Below are 20,855 nucleotides of genomic sequence, written 5' to 3' on the forward strand. Positions count from 1 at the left end.
AATGAAGCCTAATTTTAAGTACCTTAGCATCTCATGGGCTTGATAGCAAATCTGCTATTTTGATATTAAACCAGTTTTCCTCTAAGATCATAGCAGTTAAAAGAAGTCATAGTGAAAGGTAGATAAAAGGTGACAGGATGTACAAGTGACACCAATAACATTCACTAGATTAGATACAAGAAAAAAGTGTTTCTTTGAATCAAATTAGTGTAACACATTCGCTCAAGTAACATCAATTTAACTCTTAATTGCAAATGTAATCCAAAGGAACAGATGCCCAGAAAAGAGATGCGTTTGTTTGGCGTAATCATAGCTCCCAGCTTGGTGGTAGAATAGAAATTATAGTGCCCAATAAAGCTTTTGCAAATTCTCTCCCATTCTGCCCATGCTAATAGATGGGATACAACTGGTTTTGTGAGTAGTTATAATTGTATTGTGGGGGCAACAACTATCAAAAGTCCTGGCTATCTCTCCAGTATCTATCAGTTATTGTTTCCCCATCACTATAAGCAAAATTTAAAAAAATAAGAGTTAGGCCTTAAAAATAAGGAACGTCATAATCTACATTTTAAAAAATATGTTCAAAATACGACCATTCTAAGAGAAAAAAAGCAACATTTTCCTCCTCCAGCAGGAAAAAGGATAAGAGCAAAGAAAGAAGATCTGCATATAATTTTTGTTCTCTTTCCCATCATTTGGGATACACTGTACTTGAGTAGAATTTGCTCACAAATATCTGAATATTTTGTAGTTTAGGTTTTTTTTTATAGTTAGGTAAATCTGTGCCAAAAATAATACCTACTAATGCATGCAAAGGTTCTTTAGACTCAAAGTGCTTTTAATCTCATTATTTTAATGAATTTGATACGTATGCTTGATTTTAGAGCTATAAAAACAATTGATGCCTTGGCATTGAAGATTCAGTTTACAGGTCCCTCCATGAACATTTCAACCCGAAACTTAGCACTTGGAGTTTCATCCTTGAATTCATCTTTATTCAATGGCTTTTCCTTCAGTGTTAGTCCCCAGAACAATGCTTCAGATTTTCAGGTATATCAAAAACATTTGCATACTGTATAAACATTCAGGGTTATTTTCCAGCAAGATACATTGACAGGAATGTAATTGATTAATTCAGTGATTTATGGCAAGTTAGTCAATTCAAGGCAAGGATGAGCAATGCTTACTATGTAATCCAGATGTGCTTACCATTTCATTTGTGGCTTCCAACACTCCCTCGAGTGACTGGGGCCAGATGTTTATAAGAAGGAGAGTTTGGGAGGCTTTTATATGCTAAAAAGATGTCTTGCAAGGTAAAGCACCTATTTTACTCCTTAAAAATTGCTGCCATCTCTCATCCCCCAAAATACCTGTTAGATTTTTTTCCCCATGGGATGTTTAAGGGCAAATGAGTTCTTTAAGCCCTTAAATATTGTTACTGTCAAAACATGACTCACCTAAAGCAACCAAATCATGTTGAAGACACAATGTAATTTTATTTACATGCAACAGTATATACTGGGCTCCCAACAAAGCTTTGACTCTTTGCTGAGCAAGCATGAGCAAAAGCAGAACCAGAGCTTGTATACCTTTGGCCCACTACATAGCAAAGACAAGACAAACAAAACGACAAACACAGTGTGGAATGTTTTAGATAAATCCATCCATGTGACATTATTATTTATCCCATTCTACTAGGTCAGCATGCTAGCCACACTATCTTTGAGATAGTGAATAGAAACGATTTGGTTTACTGGGGCCACAGATTCCTGATTGATTCTTCTCCTTGCCGCCACCCAGGGTCAATTCAGCTTTCTGGGAATGTTTTCCTACAAGGTCATTTTAAGTAGTTACGGGAGGGGAACCTCTTGGGTTTGATAGTGAATGCACTATCAGGTTACATTTTGGCCTTAACAGTGTGCATCATAAAGCATCAGCAATTTAGTCCTAGTCTCTCTGAAGGTGTTATATGGCGAACCTATGACACAAGTGCCAGAGGCGGCACTCGGAGCCCTCTCTGTGGGCACACATGCCGTCGCCCCAGCCCTGCCTCCCCCATAGCCCCCTCATCAGCAGCCCCCCCAGAAGAGAGTCACGCCCGGATGCAGCCCGGGCAGAGCAGCACAGCCAAACACATGGCAGCTGGGCAGCAGATGATGCTTTGGGGCATGGGCAGAGGGCATGGCCACCATGGTGCTGCAGGGCTGCCTGGGCGATCTGCAGGCCGTGGATGGCCCTGAGAGCGGGCAGGGTGAGGGTGGAGCAGGGCGTGGGTGGGTGGACAGAGTGGGGGCAAGCTGGGGGCAGGGCGGTTTTTGGGCACTCGGTCTCTAAAAGGTTCGCCATCACTGTTATATGGCATTGCGGGCCACAGTCTCTGTGGTTCCCAGCAAGAAACGTAAGCAGTATTCTGTTTCTAGGTTGTAGAATGTGATCCATCTCTGATTTAAGGCTTTGGGGCTATGTCCTACGTGATAAGGGGTTTGAGCTAGTTTATGCAGTACTGTTGTGTTGTATATTGTTCCATCAACATTCAACAGCAAGTTAAATAAAAGGGCTGAGATAAGATATTAGAATTTGAAACTAGTACTATTCTGTGGTAAACATTATATCTGGCCCATGCTGAAAGCAATCTAATCTATTAAGTTTTATGAGTTGAGCAGCTTTTTAGGGTAGGCTCAAGGACTTATTGCAATTATTACAGTAGTTGTTGGTTCACTGGGAGGGAGGTTGCTGAGACAGACTCTCTTAATTATTTACTTCTCAGTGAATGCAAACCAAAATATATTTAGCACTATTATCCACCTGTTAAAATAGGTAAACAATAGCTTTGAAAAAAATGATAAGTTGATCTTGTAAAACATGAATTATATCAACTTCTAAATGAAAATATTTTTCAATAAATTAACATCAATGTTGATTTTTAAAAATAAACAATATTAAATTGCTATTTATGTTTAATAGAGAAGATTTTAAAATTTTCTTTATAAGGACATAATCTTATAAACTGAAACAAAATAATATTAATTTTCATAATGCTGAGGAAGGACTAAACTTGTTATTAACTAAATAATTAGGAATCAAATAATACCAGTATATTCCCTCATGAAACATAGTAAATAGTTTCTATTTTTATTTTGATGGTTTTTTTTGTCATTTTTCTGTTTTAGATTGATTTTCATCAATACCAAGAAAATTCTCTTGCTACTGTTTCTTTGCCTCCAAGTTTGCTAAATAATTTAAGTCAAGAAGATCTTGAAGCAATATCCAGGGCTCAATTCACTTTTTTCAATAAAAATGGACTCTTCCAGGTAGGCATCAATATGTTTAATGGTTACGTAAAGAACATAGCAATACTGAAATTTATCTTTGTGATTTTGGAGAGATGGTACTGTTTTTATGATCCTATGTATATATTTAGAGAGAGGAATAGCAGGATGACATTCATTTTACATCTATGTGCTCATTATCTGATAAAACCTTTTGAAGATTCTTTCTGTGAATGGCAAATGTAGTGAAAGACCTTTCTACTATAAAGGCCAATTTAGATGTGAAGTGAATTTTGATGTAATTAATGGGTAGTTTTTTTAAAATATCAATAGTGGCTCTTTTTCTTTCCATTGCTTTAATTTTTGTTGGTTTATTCTTTTTAACCTTGAGTGGCCTAGTGATCTAGAGGTGGAGCTCTCAACTCAGAGTCAGGAGGCTGTGAGTTCGATACTAGGTAGCGGCAGATATTTCTCTTTCTGGGCACAATGAGTAATTGTCTGCTGTGAACTCTGCATAGATGTCAGGAAGAGCATCCATCCAGTAAATGTTTAGCTCGAGTCAGTTACCCTGACGCCATCCCCAAGCAACGGATTGCAGGGTCATTAAAAGAAAAAAATATATTATTTTTAACCTTGGTATTTAAAAAACAAGTCTTGATCATTTATTTGGTAAGTAATGCACAGTTACAGGAGGGGAAGCTAAAGAATACCAGAACTGCAGGATTTCAAAAGAAAATGTAAATATTTCCTTGATATGCAGGTATTATCTTTATGGGCTTTCTTGAGTTCTGTGATCTACTAAAGAGATCCTGTTTTTCATGTTGAATAATACATTGATGGGTAGAAAGTCTTCTCAATTGCCTTATAGCCTTGGAATGTATTGCTCAGTGAAATACATATGGGCCTCTTTATTTCTGGTTTTTAAAAGAATTTTGAAAACATTATTATTCCACTCTGTTTGATTAATTTTACTGGTGTTCTGTGTTGTTTTTGCATGCTTTCTTATGGTGCAATATGCCTAAAAGGCAAGAAATGTCTTCATAAATAAACATTTACATTTAATTTGGGTAAAATGTTCAAATAATAGGTAATATTAATCTGCCTCAAGACTTTATAAAGAACATATGCAGTTAACAGCATATTCATACAATAGATTGTCCAGGTCCAATAGAAATAAATCCTGAGTGATACATGGGATTGAAATATAATCCGTTTTGTTCAAAATAAAATTCTGGTGCTAGTAAACTCAGTTTAAATGTGAGTATTTGTTCATAAGTACAAGATTGGATAGGTACAATGCCTAATCTTCTTTCTTGTTTGTTCAAATAATTTTATTAAAGATTACAATTACAATAGTAAAGTAAATGCAAATGAAAAAAAGGTTAAAGAAGAAAGAGTAAAATGTGCAAAGAGAAAAGAAAAAAAGATATAAAGATTAGAAAGAAAAAGAAAAGTAAGAATAAAGAAAAATATATAAAGAAGTGACTTCCAATCTTCTCCATAAGAAGTATAAACAATTTTGGTAACTTTTCACCTTCCTTTGGTATGTGTTGTGCATAAATGGAAAGGAAACAGATGGCTTTACCCAGCTTGGATGTACTCTCATAAGAGTTTTTAGCATTTAATCTACCAAAAAAGAACCTCAACATACTATTTGAGAGAGTACTACATTAAACTGGAAATAGCTTCCCTGTTGATGCATTAAATGTTAATTATGTTATGTATGAGTGTTAACAAACCACTAGATCTTTTTCTTTCCCATCTCTTTATCAAAAGATATAATGAATAAAGTTTGGAAGATAACTATATCCTTGCTTAGTCCCAATTTAGATTGCAAATCAGGTTTAAACCATGGCTTATATGAAGTGGTGTACTGAAATAATTGCATGATAATTTAATGATAATTTAGATAGGCAGCTTGTGAAAACATGTCTGAATTTTTGGGGTGGGCACAGGGGTACAGGATTTGAAAACTGTATGTCCCTTTTGGATATTCGCGATAGGATGATGTATAAAATAGTAAAACTGAAGATAAGTATGATCTCCTTTCTGTAAGACAGGTTTTGTTAATAAAAGGAAGCTGTTCCATCTTTAATTGGGAACTAATCTAATTATATCATTGGATATCAATCAGTATTGTTTGTGAATTAACTCCTGTTGGCCTCCCAAAAAATGTCAATAGGGAAACATTTTCTCAGAATGACTGAAAAATTACGCATTGCAGCAGTAAGGGAAATAGACTTTCTGGGAGGAAAAAGTCTTTTAAATTAATGAACAGGATGTTCTTATAATCAAGTAATGTTAAGCATTATGTACTAGCAATATTTGTTCTGGTAACATGAAGAAATAAATTTATGAAGTCTTGTTTCTATTATGGGGGTTTATAAAATAATGTTTTCCTATGGAATCTTTAAATTTATATCCTAAAGGATCCAGAGGCTCCTTCCAATTTAACCAGTTACGTGGTAGCATGCAGTGTGGGGAATACTACTATCCGTGATCTCAAGGAGGCTGTGAAAATTACAATCAAGCATACATTCAAACATGATAACATCCAGGTAAGAGATCTTCAGCTTTTGTTTAAAATATAATTAATTAAGTTAGAGTAGGAAAATGTTCATTTGTCTGTACTGAGCAGGAGGGCAAAACAAAATGGTTTTTAGAAACAGAAATACTTCTACATAACACACATGTATTGGCAACTCTGAATTATTTTCTGTGGCCCCAGAATTGCTTTTTTCCCCTCCAAAATCAAACCTGAAATCAGAAAGCTGGGGGACAAAAAGGGAAGGTAAAATTTCTTGCCCTTTGTGAATTGAAAATGGTGTACATAAAGTTACAGGGTAACTCTTAGAATAACTTAAACATAAATCAGAAACTTTGTTTTTCCATGGACCCCATCCCACAAAAAACTCAGTTGTTTATGATAGCTACATGGCTACTTGTTCAAGTAAACATATGAACATCAAATATATCCTTAAAGAAATGTGTTAGCATTCCTTTTTCTTCACTAATGAGAGAGGCTATGTGTAGGTTCCAATTGAATGTACAGGAATCCACTAACCATTATGTCTATACTTTTTCACAACTGTTAATGGGAGAAATTAGAGAAAAAGAAAAGCATAGTGACAAGTACAGCAGCATTCGCTGCTTTTTCTTGCTGTGAATCTACAAAGCAAAACAGTAATATCAGGGCTGATCCTATCATGTAAATTAGGAGTCACTATGTGGGAGGAAAGTGACCTGAAATACAGGAACATTTTCAAGAACAATCAACTTTTGCTAGAGAAGATTCCATTCCTTAATCCATTGTCACCAATTATCTCCTGCAAGTGCTTTCTATTTTTTCATTCACATTCGCTCTTTGTTAGAGGACTAGGAGTTCAATAATTTCTAATCTTGCAGCTTTGAGACAGTCACAGAATTACAAAGTCTTAGAAAATGTAGCATTTTTCCCAACAAATGATTTCCTTACTAATTTCAGAAAAACTGATTTTCTTCAGAAGAGCATTACAGAACTAAAGGGTTAAATTCCACAGTGTCTGCTTTTTTCCAGTAGTTATCCAACTGATTAAATGTGCTTGTTCAGAAGTTTGGATTTTTAATTGAAAATGCTCATTTAAGATTGTTTCTAATTTGTTCTTTAGTTTTTTATCTGTTTACAAGATAGAACAATAAATGGAAATAAATATAAATGGACAATTAGCTTCCTTGCTTAATTAATAACATAAGACATTACTTTTTAATTCATGTACCTAATGGAGATGCAATTTTGTTTTTTTGTTGTGCTTGTTTAATTTATAGAACACTCCTAATACTACTTGTGTTTTTTGGGATATGAACAAGAACAGTAAGTTTATTTTTTTCCTCTTCTTTGATATGCAAAATATGGGGCATTTCTGAAAACTTTTATCTACTTAGCAGTACCGGTAAGACAATTCACATTCAAATCTACTAATAATTTATACAAGAGGTAGAGTCCAAAAGTTTAATCTAACAGTGGCACTGAGCCTCCCTCTGGTGGTGAACTCTTTAATACAATCCAGTTATGTGATATAATCAAACCATCCATTATAGATGAATAATTTCCGTGTATTTCTTTGGGATTTTCCCCTTCTGTAATCTTGTTGCAATTCAGACCACACTCAGGAATCAGAAAATAAATTGGAAAGTGTTTACAACTAAGCAACTTCTCCTATACAAACTGGAAAGTGATTATAGCCAAGCAACTATCCCTGTACAGATACTTTGTTTTCTAGAGTAATGAAAAGGTGTGTTGATGGAAGGCAGTTGTTGGAAGTTTTGAGATGCATCCAAATCAACACAGGTTAGATTTTTACACTGAAGGAGCTATTTCAAGTAATGAAACATGCATTATGAAGGATAAATAGATGGGACATAGTTGTCCATACCCTTTGTCAGGGCACAGTTAAACTTCATCTATAATTTTTTGGTCCGCTTTTGTGTAGCCAACTAGAAGGATTGATAATATTAAAGTAACATTTTGCTGAAAGTATTTAGTAATCATTCACAGCAATTGTGAACAGTTTTTGAATCCTTCCATTTAGAACAGGTTTAGAAGCATACTGTCATCCATTGAGGTAGAAGCACTCCCCTTTTTTAATGTGCATGTCATGTATCACACATCAGATTGGCAATGCTTCAGTTGCTCAGTCACACTTGCCATTTTGACATCGTTGACTGTCACTGTAGATACCCCTGCAGAATCAGCTTAGTAATCGACTGTATGTTTTATCATTCCATCATATTTGTTCTAGTTGCCCAAACTGTGATAAAGCAGGGAAGGGACCACTATAGAAGAGAGCAGTATTTACTACCCACAATGTAAATTTTAAGATAATATAGATTTTTCCTCCTGCCAAAATAAAAAATATCCATCTCTGTTCATGGTCTTCCCTTAAATGGGACAGATAAGATTGGGATTCGAGGTTCAGCTTTTTCTTCTAAGTACCATCAGCTTAAAAGAATAGTATATTACTTAATACATTGTATATATTAAATGCTGTATTCTTCTTACAAAGATTTACTGGGCTATCTTTTTAACTCTTTAAGTAATTGCTAATACACTTTCCATTTCTGTGCAGTTTAATGTTTGATCATGTCTGCCTCTTTCATTTTGTCCATTTTTGCTTACATCATCTTTATTTTATTTTATTTTATGTTATTCTACTGCATTATTTTTTAATAATTATTGTAAGCTATTTTCATATGTTGTGCATATAAAATGTGCGTGAAAAAAATTAAAGATGATGATGATGATGATGATGATGATGAATAATTTCCTTCATTGATTATTCTAGGAGGCCAAGGTGGATGGAATACAACTGGTTGCTATGCACTTCCAGAGTCAAATGAGAATGAGACTGTCTGTCTCTGCAATCATCTTACACATTTTGGTGTATTGATGGTAAGTGTCATTCTTATTCATTCATAACATATGTTGTATATAATATGTATATGTTGTATATAGTATGTTTAGGTAATTATCATGTATGTGTTCACTTTGACAGTGGGCAACTAAATTTCATTTTTGATGTGTGTCGTTGTGCCTACAGTAAAAAAATGACAATAAAGGTTATCTTATCTTAACATTCGCAAATTGCTATCTTCCTTGAGGTATTTTTTTAATTTTACTTAAATGAGCTTCTTTTGAATATACCAAACATTTCATGAAACATTTTTATTCTTTTACTATGAATTGTAGTATTCTTGATACCACACAATATAGTATTAGGCATTAGATGGGAATGTATCATTGAACATTATCTACACAGGAAAACATATGAGAAACACATCCTCATCAGCAATATTCAGCATTGATAGAGGCATCATATGCTTTCATTTATTCTGCTTTGATCCCTATGCAAAAAGTTAATAATACAACATAGACGACTATATATAGTTATTTTGCATTTTCTTACATATTCTGGTCCAGAGTGAGAATCTGCTACAGGAATTGTATTTCTGTTGCTGTTTTAGGAAAATAACTTTTCTGGAATTCATCTGGCTATTTTCCTTTAAAAAAAAAAATTGCCCTGTTGAACCATCTGCTGGCAAGGAAAAGATGTATTAAATACTGAACTTCTTAAAAATCTATGATAACTTTTTGACAATGAGCTCTTTTCAGTAACCATTTCAACTTTTGTTTTGATATTGACAACTTCTGAGATATTTTGGTGATTTTTCTCTTATAGTTTAAAGTTAAGTTGGTACATAAAAATTTTCCTGATTTAAATTATTATTTTTTAAAGTAAACTAGGTTTCAAATACTAGGTTACAATGTAAGAATGAGTTTTTCCCTACTCTTCCTTCCTACTTCCCTCCTATGGTTCTGTGTGGGTCCCTAACCCACAAAGTTAATATATGGCTCCCATAGGCTTAGTAATGTTGCAAGCTTTTCTGTTCCCTTCTCAAGACTGTGTTACATTCTGCTTCCATATTTTTGTCAAAAAGGAGATCATTCTTTGAAATAAATTCAATGGGTCCTTTCTCTTGCTGCGAATAGTTTTGTGAAGGTTTTAGAAATGAAGACAGGGAAAAGTCTATAGAATCCTGGCAGCATTCCAGTATGAAAATTTTAATATTTTGGGGCCAGTTCTTTAATTTGAGTATCCCAGTAACACTTCCAGGAATATTTCTGTGCAGAAATGTCTGACACTTCCCAACTTACAGCTGCATTTAAGACAGGATGAGGCAGCGGAGCCCATTACCAGACAGATGTTTACACCTCTTTAGTGGCTGCTTTAGTATAGAACACTTTCTGTCTCTTTCAGCAGAGTTAACATCACCAGCCTCAGAAGCTGTCAATATCGTAGTTCAGTATTTTTTTTTTTTTTTTTTGAAATATTTAATGCTGGAAAGACTGTACTTACTTACTTGCCTGGGGGGAAGTCTATGGAACTCGGTGAGACTAAATAGTATAAATAGATATGAGTGTAATTGTGCTGTAAGAGTCACATTCTGGTATGGCCACTTTTACAAGCATGTTCGCACGGCTGTTCCGAGAAAGTGATCCTATAGACCAGGAGTAGGCAACCTCGGCTCTTTTATGACTCGTGGACTTCAACTCCCAGAATTCCTAAGCCAGCATGGCTCAGCTTGGAAACCTTTCCCTTTCCCCTCAGCATGGCTGGATCAGGAATTCTGGGAGTTGAAGTCCACGAGTCAAAAAACTTGCCTACCCCTGCTGTAGACAGAAACTGCAAATTGTCCACCCCTGTACTGTAGTGAATCTTCAGTCAGATCTGTGTAATGGAAAGTCTAAAGGGACATCACTATCGCATCCCATACAAATAGCATGTTCTTAAATCTGACCCGTGGTTTTAATTAAGTAAAAGCAATTTGTAGAGGTGGGAAATTTTGTAGTTGAGAAATAGCAATGAAATCTGTTCAATCCCATTTTCCCACATAAGATTACCTTCCTTTTAGCCTTTGTAATATTTCCACAAGATTCCAGTTGTATGTTTAACTTCTGATTAATATTCGAGGCCTAGTTGGGGGGAAATAATATGAATGTGTGACCTTGTGGAAGAAAGTATTCTTAAAATCTTTAGGATATCAATCCGCATTTTATTCATTTTATTCACTTTATGTGGCCACCCATCTTGCTATGATGACTTTGGGCACATTACAAAAGAAGCATCTATAAACAACAATATAAGAAGTGTATAATTAGCCAAGGAAAAACCCAATCAACAAGTAAACAACAACATCTCATTACAAAACAGCCAGTAAGCAATCCTTCTACTTGCAGTCTTCTATTTTCTCAGCATTCCTTATAAATCAGGATTTTTTTCCTCTTATAAGTGGAATCTTTCTTTATAAAAAAAAGTCTAGAAAGTTTAACAGTCTTGTCATTTTAGTGTGTGAAAATTTATGCCTGTGTTCTTTTATAGAGCCGTTTGGGAACTTCAGTTTGAGTGCTATGTTCCAGATTGGGAAAATGAAAGGAGACCCCTATTCCCAGGAACAAATCCAAGTTTTAAAGTATTTTGTCTCCTTTCATTTTTCCAATCTGGAACATAGTACTCAAACTGAAGTTCCCAAACGGCTCTATAAAAGAACACTGGCATAAATTTTCACACACCAAAATGACAAGACTGTTAAACTTTCTAGACTTTTTTTAATAAAAAAAGATTCCACTTATAAAAGAGGGAAAAAAATCCTGATTTATAAGGAATGCTCAGAAAATAGAAGACTGCAAGTAGAAAGATTGCTTACTGGCTGTTTTGTAATCTACATGACAAAATGACATAAACTATAGTGGTTTGCATTCACCGCTCATTACAACTGATATACAATATAGCCTCTGACTTCAGAAAAAGTAGGAAGGAAACAGCAAAGTATTAAATATGTCATCGGCAGTACTTTTGGCCAGATTGCCTATGACTTTCATCTAGGTTATTGTCACAGGAGAAAATAAACAGTTTTCAAAAATGTCTTTCTAACAGTTTATATACTTTGTTTCTTTTTCTGTGTAGGATTTGCCAAGAACAGCTTCACAAATAGATTCTGTAAATACCAAAGTCCTCACTTTCATAACATATATTGGTTGTGGAATATCGGCCATATTTTCTGCTGCAACTCTTCTGACATACATTGCTTTTGAGTAAGTGTTTGTTAAATAATAATTTTAATTATACCACAGTAATACATTTCAATCTAATCATTGTGTGGAGAGAGTCACAAGATCCGTGAATATGAGAAATCAGGAAAACGTCATAAAAGTAAAACGTGATCCCTAGTCTGCTCTTTCAGCAGGTAGATACAGTAAGACATACATTTTATTTGTGGCAGGAATGTGATTTTGATGTTGCAAACAAGCCAGAACAGACACCTAATAATAAAATGACTAAATAGTTGTTTAATTCCTCAACTAGGTAAGAATGTGAGATATCATATTAAAATCCAGCTCTTACTTATTTACTCTCTCTAATATACATGCCCATATATCTCTCACACACATAAGTCCATATTATACCTGAAATTATTTTAGAGATTCAGACATGAAGTTTTGTCTTCCTGATAATATCCTGGTTTCTATGGAAAATAGAATCAAACCCAAATTACAAAACAATTTGCTATAGGTACTACTTAAAAGCAAATGTATATATGTTACTTTCTCAGTGCACAAGTTTATAAACGGACTTGCCTTTCATCAATAGAAATGAGTGCATCTGTGTGTTCTGTTATGGCCTAAATAACTACGAGATTCAAAAAAATGTCAAAAATCAATGGGGTGGAATTCTTACTTGATTGTAATTTTGCTATCCATTTATCACCAGAAAACTGCGAAGAGATTATCCTTCTAAAATCCTAATGAATTTGAGCACAGCTTTGCTATGCTTAAATCTGGTCTTTCTCCTTGATGGTTGGATTGCATCATTTGACATAGATGGCCTCTGTGTAGCTATTGCCGCTCTCCTGCATTACTTTCTTCTGGCAACTTTCACCTGGATGGCCCTTGAAGCTGTTCATATGTATATAGCTCTAGTAAAAGTGTTCAATACTTACATTCGACGATACATATTAAAATTTTGTGTTATTGGTTGGGGTAAGTAAGGCTGTTTTACAGTTTTTGTTTTTAAATTAGATTATTCTAGCTCTTGAAGGCAAAGAGGGACAACAGAAGTTCAGTAGATATATGGGAATTATTTTGGGTTTTCTAGTTTTTCTATCCTTCCTTTCCGCCTTCATTTTTGGCTAAATTAGTACTTTTTATAAGTTGCAGGATTGTCCTCAAGTAAGTTCTGGCATTCTACCTAGATACATTTGTAATTTTAAAAGTTTTAAATATTTCACATAAGGCTTTCCATAACTTTTTTCAATTAATTTTTATTCCTAAAAGTGAGCTCTTTCCTTTAAATGTAATTACATAATTTTATTATGACTTATTTACAGAAACTGATAAAGTGCCAGAGGAGTGGTTGCTTAGAGCTTATATAACAGTAGAACCTATAATTTTAACACATTCATATGTTGATATGATATTCATATGGATGGCTTAAAAAGCCTGGCCAACTGATAATCTCACAAATTGTTATGAGCTATTTTTAGATAACAAAATTAGAATCTTTAGGCCAAAAAAGCTGAGTTTTTATTAGCCCAATTTCTAATTCCTGTCCTGGAGTCCTTATTTTCATTCAGTGAAGCATTTGCTTGCTTTCTTTTACAAATAAAAAGGTATCTGATGAAATTATATTCATACAAGTAGGAGAAGAACTGAAACTGAGAGCAAGGGATAGGTTCCTGCATTTTATGTATCTGGGTTATATATATTCATGGCTACAAGGAGCATTTTCGTAGCATAATCATTATACATTATAATCTAACACAGCATGGTAGCAACTGTTTCTTCTACAAAGCTAAGGAAAAATTACTAAAGTAAATGTATGAAATTCATAAAGTGAAATATGTTGCATTGTGAAGATTATATTGGTTAATTCATTGTATGAAGTATGCTATCATATATAGTTTTTCTGCGCCTTTATCTGTGCTGTTTTCAGATTGGAAGGGAGGACAGCTTTTATTTATAAAACATGCAGTGAACAGTGATTCCAATAAATAATTGTACAGTTCATGAAACAAAACTCATATTCCTTTCTCCTTCCCTCACATTTGTAATTTTTGAATTATGAAAAAACATTAGAGGGCTGGAACACAATTGTAGTATGCAACAATTCACAGAAAGAAAGAAGTAGTCATGAAATAACAGCAGTAAACTAATTTGTGAGTAGATTTCTTATAATTTAACTACATTGTTGACACCCATTTTGAGGTACCATACAAAATACTGACCACTAATCTAGAATAGAAGGGGGCATGATGGCTCAGTGGTTAAAGACGCTGAGCTTGTCAGCTGGTGTTCTGACCCGGCTCCACGAACACAACAGATGCACCAATAATTCTCCAACGTTCCTTTTATTCAGGAACGCCAGCAGTTTCATACAGTCGCTTATTAAAGTCTTTAGTTGCCTCCAAACGACAGAGCTTACTCCCTTTTCCTCTGCAGGGGTCTCCCAAAACCCAGAGTCTCTCATCACGCTTGCAGCAAGAGTCCTTCAGGCAAGCTGGCTCTTTTCTAATATAAGACACATGCACATGCTAAGAAAACTCTCTGACTCCCAGCGCCACAGGATTCGAGGAAAACTCCGGCAAGTTTCCAAACAAGAGTCAGGAGTTCCAACCAACAGTGGCTGACCAGCAGGGAGACGAATAGTTGTCTGCCACACCTATCCGTCTCCACCCCTGCCTTTTATCCACAGCTGAGGGTAGGGCTCTGTTGGCAGCGGTGACTCTTCCACCCCAAAGACCGTCCCATAGCCTCTCGCTGTTCTCCTCTCCTCAGCCTCCACCGTGCCCATGCATCAATCACTGGCCCCATGTGATCCTCCTCTCCTGAATCACTTGCCTCAAGATATGAGGTCTCAGCCTTTCCATCTGGGGGCTGGCGGGTGGCCCAGGCTCCACCTCTGTCCCTGGCTGCGACAGCTCCATACCTTCATCCCCATTAGAGCTTTCAGCTGGCCCTGACACTGGGCCCGATGCCCACTATTGTGCTTTCTCCTCTGAGTTGGGTGTGGAGTTCTCCGGCAGCTGACAGGCCACAACAGCTGGAAAGCTAACAGTCCAAGTTTGAGACTCAAGCATTGCACAACAGGGTGAGCTCCCATTCCTTGCCCCAGCTCTTGCCCACCAAGCAGTTAGAAAGCTTACAAATGCGAGTAGATTAATAGGTACTATTTCAGTAGGAAAGTAACAGTATTTTGAGTACCTTTGGCATATAGCCAAACTGACCACATGACTACGGAAATGTCTTCGGATAATGCTGGCTCCCTTGGCCAAGAAACAGAGATGAGCACCATGCCTTAGAGTCGGACATGAATGGACAGGGAAACCTTTATCTTTTTAAAAAAAATTACAATAGAACATTAAACCACATATTATTGACATGCTGAATTCTTAGAACTCAGATAGATTGAAATGCAATTTCTATAATATTTCTTCATTAAATATCCCCTAAAATCTAATAAATTATTTTAAAAGTAACATATGGTCTAGCGTTCGGCAATTTAGCAAAGAAATGATGTTATCCACCAGTGAAGAATCTTTTATACACTTTATTACCAGTTGAAATTAGTATCTAGAATACTTTACATATAATCACTTCTTTCTCTTTAAAAGAGTGAGTTAATCTTTATAAACTCTTTATAAGACTTTTGATAATCATTTGCCTGCCCCTGGTATGTATAGCTACTCTTATCCACTGCAGCTACTTAGAGCAAAATACTGAAGGTGAAAGAAGAGAGGTTTTTCACCACCAGAAGTGTTATGATATATTCACAGAATCTGCTCTAGAAAGGATTAGAAACACTAGAAGAAGAAGAAGAAAGACAGCTTGTTCCTATGTAAGATATATTTTTACCAGTACAACATCATATACAAAGCGCTTCATTATTATTTTGTTTAGCTATTTCTTTCTTGATGTATTTGAAATGAGTCAAGTTGAGCTGGCAGATTCATTGTTATCTATAGTGTATACACTACAGCTTAAGGTTTACAGTTACATTGAGTATTTGAAAATGGATGAAACTAGGAAAAAGAAATATTAGAAATATTGATAATTGATTTTAAAGCCACTGTTGCATTAATTTGCTCTATTAGATGGTGTAGCAGATAGCTGAGGTTTACAAGGTTCACAAGGCTGGAGGTCCTACCTCTTTTTCCAGACATCTCATGTCATCACACCCTTATTAAGCCTCTGCTTTGAGGTACCATCTTGGTAGCATCTTGGTATTTCCTTCTAACACCATCAATTTTATGAAGGTGCCTCCCCTGACATACATATTTCATTCCAGTGCTTTGAGAGAGATAGGGCTCTTACACTCTATCCTTTCTTTCTGATTAAATAGGCAAAATGTAGAATCACCTTCTGGTCATTCACGTAGCATATAAATACAGTGCTTAGAGCAGGCATGTCAAGATGCCGGCCCACGGGCCAGATGCATCATACTGAAACCGCACCCACCCCATTGCTGGCAATGGGGGGAAAGTCACAATACATCGCGCGATGTCACGTGACATTGCGAGTTTTACATGCCTGGCTCAGAGAGTTCAGCCTTTCCTCCCCCATGGCAAGTAAATCCCAAGTCCCATAGGAGATAACAAAATCTGCATGATGAAGATCCATGTGTACTCATGAAGGTTGTATGTAAGAATCTGCAGTTTACATTCACAACAGATGGGTTATTATAGGTTTATAAAACTTCCTTTTGCTGTGTTTTATTTTAATGCAGGTTTACCAGCATTGGTGGTGATTATTATTCTAGCAAGCACCCATGCAAATACAAATAATATTTACAACAACATTCTGGATGACAAAAATAATAAGGAACAAGGTGGAGATAACTTGTAAGTATTAGGTTAAAACATAATGATGCAGACACCCTAGTACATGCTTTTAAATCATTTTTAAAATGATGTAAATCCAATAAGAATATGTATCTGATATGATGGTAGTAAAGGCAAATACAATAAAAGCAAATTTGTCATGATCCTCTTCCATCCAAGGAGCCAGTTAAGTAAGCTTTCCACTTTTGTTAAAATGTAACACAAGTAATTCTAGATGTTGGATGAGGAAGAAGCATTATTTAGTGAGACATGCTTCGCTTATGCAATTTCCTAACTTACTAAGGGAGGACATGTTCTCATGGACATTATTGTCGTACTTGAACTGTGGCAATGATGAATAATATTTTAGTAATTCAGTGCTACAATTTTTTGTGTTAGAATTCTAGTTTTTACTATGTGAAAAGTAATTGTGATGATTCTTCTGGAAACATTTAGTAGAAACCATTAATTTAGGTTAGTGCATGTGTGGCATTTACATGAATGTACTTTGCTTCACTTTGCTCATTTGATAAGCTCAACTTTCCGAACACGTGCATAAATGATTTAAAATGAAGGTAGTTATGTTTTTTTATCTTCGCTTTATGAGTTTATTGCTGAAATGGCTATGAAAGGTCCTTGACCATAATTGAGTCCAAAATTTCTGTTGCTAAGTGAGACAGTTGTTAAGCGAGTTTTGCCCATATTATGACCTTTCTTGCCACAGTTGTTAAGTGAATCACTGCAGTTAAGTTAATAACACAGCCGTTAAGTGAATCTGGCTTCCTTATTGACTTGGCTTGTCAGAATGTCACAAAAGGGAGTCACATGATCCCAGGACACTGAAACTCGTAAATATGAGTCAGCTGCCAAGCATCCAAAATTTTGATCATGTGACCACAGGGATGCTGCAAGGGTTGTAGGTGTGAAAAACAGTCATCAGTCACTTTTTTCAGTGCTGTTGTATCTTTGAACGGTCACTAAGTGAAGTTGTAAGTTGAGGATTACCTGTATAATACCAGCATTATGACATAGAATTTATTAGTTCTGCTCCTTCTGGAGTTAATCTCCATTGAAATCAAAGGGATTGACTCTCATTTATATGCTTTTAGACTGAAAACTTTACTCATAAAATGTATGTTTATGTGACATTTATTTGAATTTTTCATTCCAATACAAACAAACATGTTCCTGGTGAAATAACCATGCATTCTGTGAATATTCATTGTTCGTAGGATGTTTTCATATTGTCTAAATTTGAGGTCAATAAATATTCAGGGTGTAGTTTTTTAATGCAGAGGTGATTATATAATTAGGAATGTTTACATTTGGGACAATACCTAGCTGGATATTGAACTTCTTCAGAAAGATTTCAGGGAACCAGAGTTTGTTTGTACATTAATTTAATGGCTCAAAAGAAGCAAAAGATTTTAAGTGCTTTCAGGTTTGGTCAGAGAAACATTTAATCTTCACTGAGGCGATTGTGGCAATATTTGAAGTATCTAGAAGTACAGAATAACTGATTCTGAATTTGTCTGATCATTTACTAGTCCTGCATTACCCTGATATACAAGTTTGGAGAAGTAATAGCTAAAGCCCAATACTTTAGTTTAAAGTAGCCCAAAGCAACCAGAATTAATAGACAACCAATTTTGTAACATGACAATAATGTAGAATTAATACTTTTTTTTATAGCTGCTGGATTAAAAGCACGGTTGTATTTTACGTGACTTGTGTTGGCTACTTTGGAATCATGTTCCTCATGAACATTGCCATGTTTGTTGTGGTGATGATGCAAATATGTGGACGAAATGGCAAACGGACCAATAGGACTATGCGGGAAGAGATCCTGAGGAACCTTCGTAGTGTTATTAGCCTGACCTTCCTCTTAGGCATGACTTGGGGTTTTGCTTTTTTTGCCTGGGGGCCAGTATATCTTCCTTTTGTGTATCTCTTCTGTATTACCAACTCATTGCAAGGTGAGTAGGAATGTTTTGGAAAAACAATATCAATAATAACCTAACACAGATTCACAGGTATAGTATATGCATCATGTAGCACTCTTAACAGATTCAATGTGCTTAAGATTTGTAGATGTAAGCACATGCACTCACACATGTGCACACACACACACACACACACAAATGATATCAATGGTAACAACTATACAGCATAAATAGTAAAGAATCACATGACAACAATTGATGATAATAGAATTCAGAAACATCATATCACGGTCAATAGAATTTTTTTGGAACTAGAAATGTTCTCCAACTTACACTAGGAGCATGTTCTTATTGTTTCAAGAAAGTAATTCATCCAGATTTTGGAGTAAGAAATATAGAATTGGCACTTTTCTGCTTTCCAACTTGAAACTTATTCAAAATATCTAATTTAGACTTAACAATACACTCCAAAATTAAGCCTAAAATGTTCCTTATTGTTGAAATAGGAAGGGGAGGGGAGTTTAGACTGAATTGGTGGTTCTTGTTCTAAGCCATGACCCATAGAGTTGATTGAGGAAATTGTTTCTGATTTTTCTCTCTGTAGCTCATTTTTATTTGATTTTTTTTTTTTTTTGCCATCTTTTGCCATATCAAAATTTGGCCCAATTCTAATTGGCTTTCAGAATGTTATCTTGCTAGTAAACAGATCCTGAACCCTTTTACACAATTTCTTTGTATTATTCCACTAGTTTGGAGAGAATAAAAAGGGGGAAATGTATTATAAGATATTATTATATTATAAGAAGTTCATTATTTTTGTTCATTTGTTTATTATATAGGAGCAGCTAAAGGATGCAAATACTAAATTATCTCAAAAAAAATCCCAGATTTTGAAATATGTAGACAATATGTCGCTTTGTTTTAATAATATTTAAATTTAGTTATGGTTTAGATTATCAAGCTTATATCACTTCCCCTTTAGCAGACTGGAGTAAATTTTTGTAGCAGAAAAAGGCCAATTTAAAAAGGGATCTTTTTTCACACTATCAGTTCTCCATTTGTTTTTTTCAGTCATTTACCTTTCTACCCAAGATACTCCCAATTTTATTTCATGCCATTGCTTTTCCAAGGGTGTTGTCAAAAACATCTCTCATATGTAATAGGAAACTTGAATTGGTGCAGTTTTACAAAGACTGCAAAGATTTCATTAAGAAAATATTGAACTAAAAGGTATTCATCAGGACTATCCCCATACTTGATTTTTTTGGAATTGCTTGAGAACTCTTGCCAGTAAGGTCATGGAATCTGGGTTCTTATCCAAAATCCAGATGAATAATTAAAATTTGTTCTTGGAAATCCAATGAAGAGTTCCAAAACAAATTCAACATTTATGCATTTTTCAAAGAATCCACTGTTCTTAGGAAGAAGAAAGTTTCCAGTTTAGCAAACAGCCCTAATAGCAGCCTGTGTTAATTAGTTGAAGGAATTAAAAGGGAAAAAAACTTGATTTACAAGTTGAACAGGTTTTTTTTTTTCATATTAAGCAATTTACAGTAATGCATCCTAGGTACCCACTTATATAGCTGTATTCTTGTTTACGAAATTGTTCTGACCTGCTTATCAATATACCTGAATACAATTATAACTGAATAGAGATATGCAATAAAAAGGCCACATGCTAGAGAAAAATCATGCAACAGATCTTTCATTTCATGTGTACAACCTGTGTATAAGTCAGTAATATGAATAGTGTATAAACTATCCAAAATGTAATGGTTAGAATCAAATTATGTAGTCTGAATCAAATTATGAATCTGATTACTCTCCCTATTCAATTCCGGATAGCTGTATATTAATAATGTCATGTTCTAATTCTATACATTTGTTTTTCTTTACCAGTTTGTATATTCCATCTTCAGCACCAATTGGCAACACATAAAGTGAATGTTAATCTACATATACAGTGTGCTATAGAGACATGCCATAGAATCTTGAAGTACAGATGTGGATTTTTTTTAAAATAAAGAGAGAAATAGAGAAGTGTTAATAGTATTTTTAAATTAATAAAATGGAAGGAGTAGTATTTGTTAGAATAATTAATAAATACATTTGAAGTATCTTGTCATTAAAAAAAAGAAAGTACATTTTCTGTTTCATTAATATAATTAACTGGAATAAAATAAGATTATTTTAAAAATGGGATAACAATATAACAATTGCCAGCTTATGGAAT

At 34.9% G+C, this 20,855-nt stretch overlaps 1 protein-coding gene across 5 annotated transcripts in view; it reads left to right on the top strand.

Moving 5' to 3' along the window:
* The window catches only part of ADGRG6 (adhesion G protein-coupled receptor G6), a 96,859-nt gene that overhangs the window by 63,474 nt on the left and 12,530 nt on the right, over positions 1 to 20,855 (top strand). For all 5 annotated transcript variants that reach the window (XM_039346810.1, XM_039346809.1, XM_039346808.1 and 2 more), the window contains 9 exons: positions 885 to 1,050; positions 3,171 to 3,311; positions 5,699 to 5,827; positions 7,074 to 7,119; positions 8,591 to 8,697; positions 11,771 to 11,898; positions 12,575 to 12,843; positions 16,586 to 16,700; positions 18,372 to 18,655. In XM_039346810.1, coding sequence (XP_039202744.1) covers positions 885 to 1,050; positions 3,171 to 3,311; positions 5,699 to 5,827; positions 7,074 to 7,119; positions 8,591 to 8,697; positions 11,771 to 11,898; positions 12,575 to 12,843; positions 16,586 to 16,700; positions 18,372 to 18,655 — 1,385 coding nt within the window. The remainder of the gene's footprint in view (positions 1 to 884; positions 1,051 to 3,170; positions 3,312 to 5,698; positions 5,828 to 7,073; positions 7,120 to 8,590; positions 8,698 to 11,770; positions 11,899 to 12,574; positions 12,844 to 16,585; positions 16,701 to 18,371; positions 18,656 to 20,855) is intronic.

The sequence above is a fragment of the Crotalus tigris genome, unplaced genomic scaffold (genome assembly GCF_016545835.1).
Source record: "Crotalus tigris isolate CLP2741 ecotype Arizona unplaced genomic scaffold, ASM1654583v1 scf7180000018030.5226217, whole genome shotgun sequence".
Taxonomy (NCBI): Eukaryota; Metazoa; Chordata; class Lepidosauria; order Squamata; family Viperidae; genus Crotalus; species Crotalus tigris.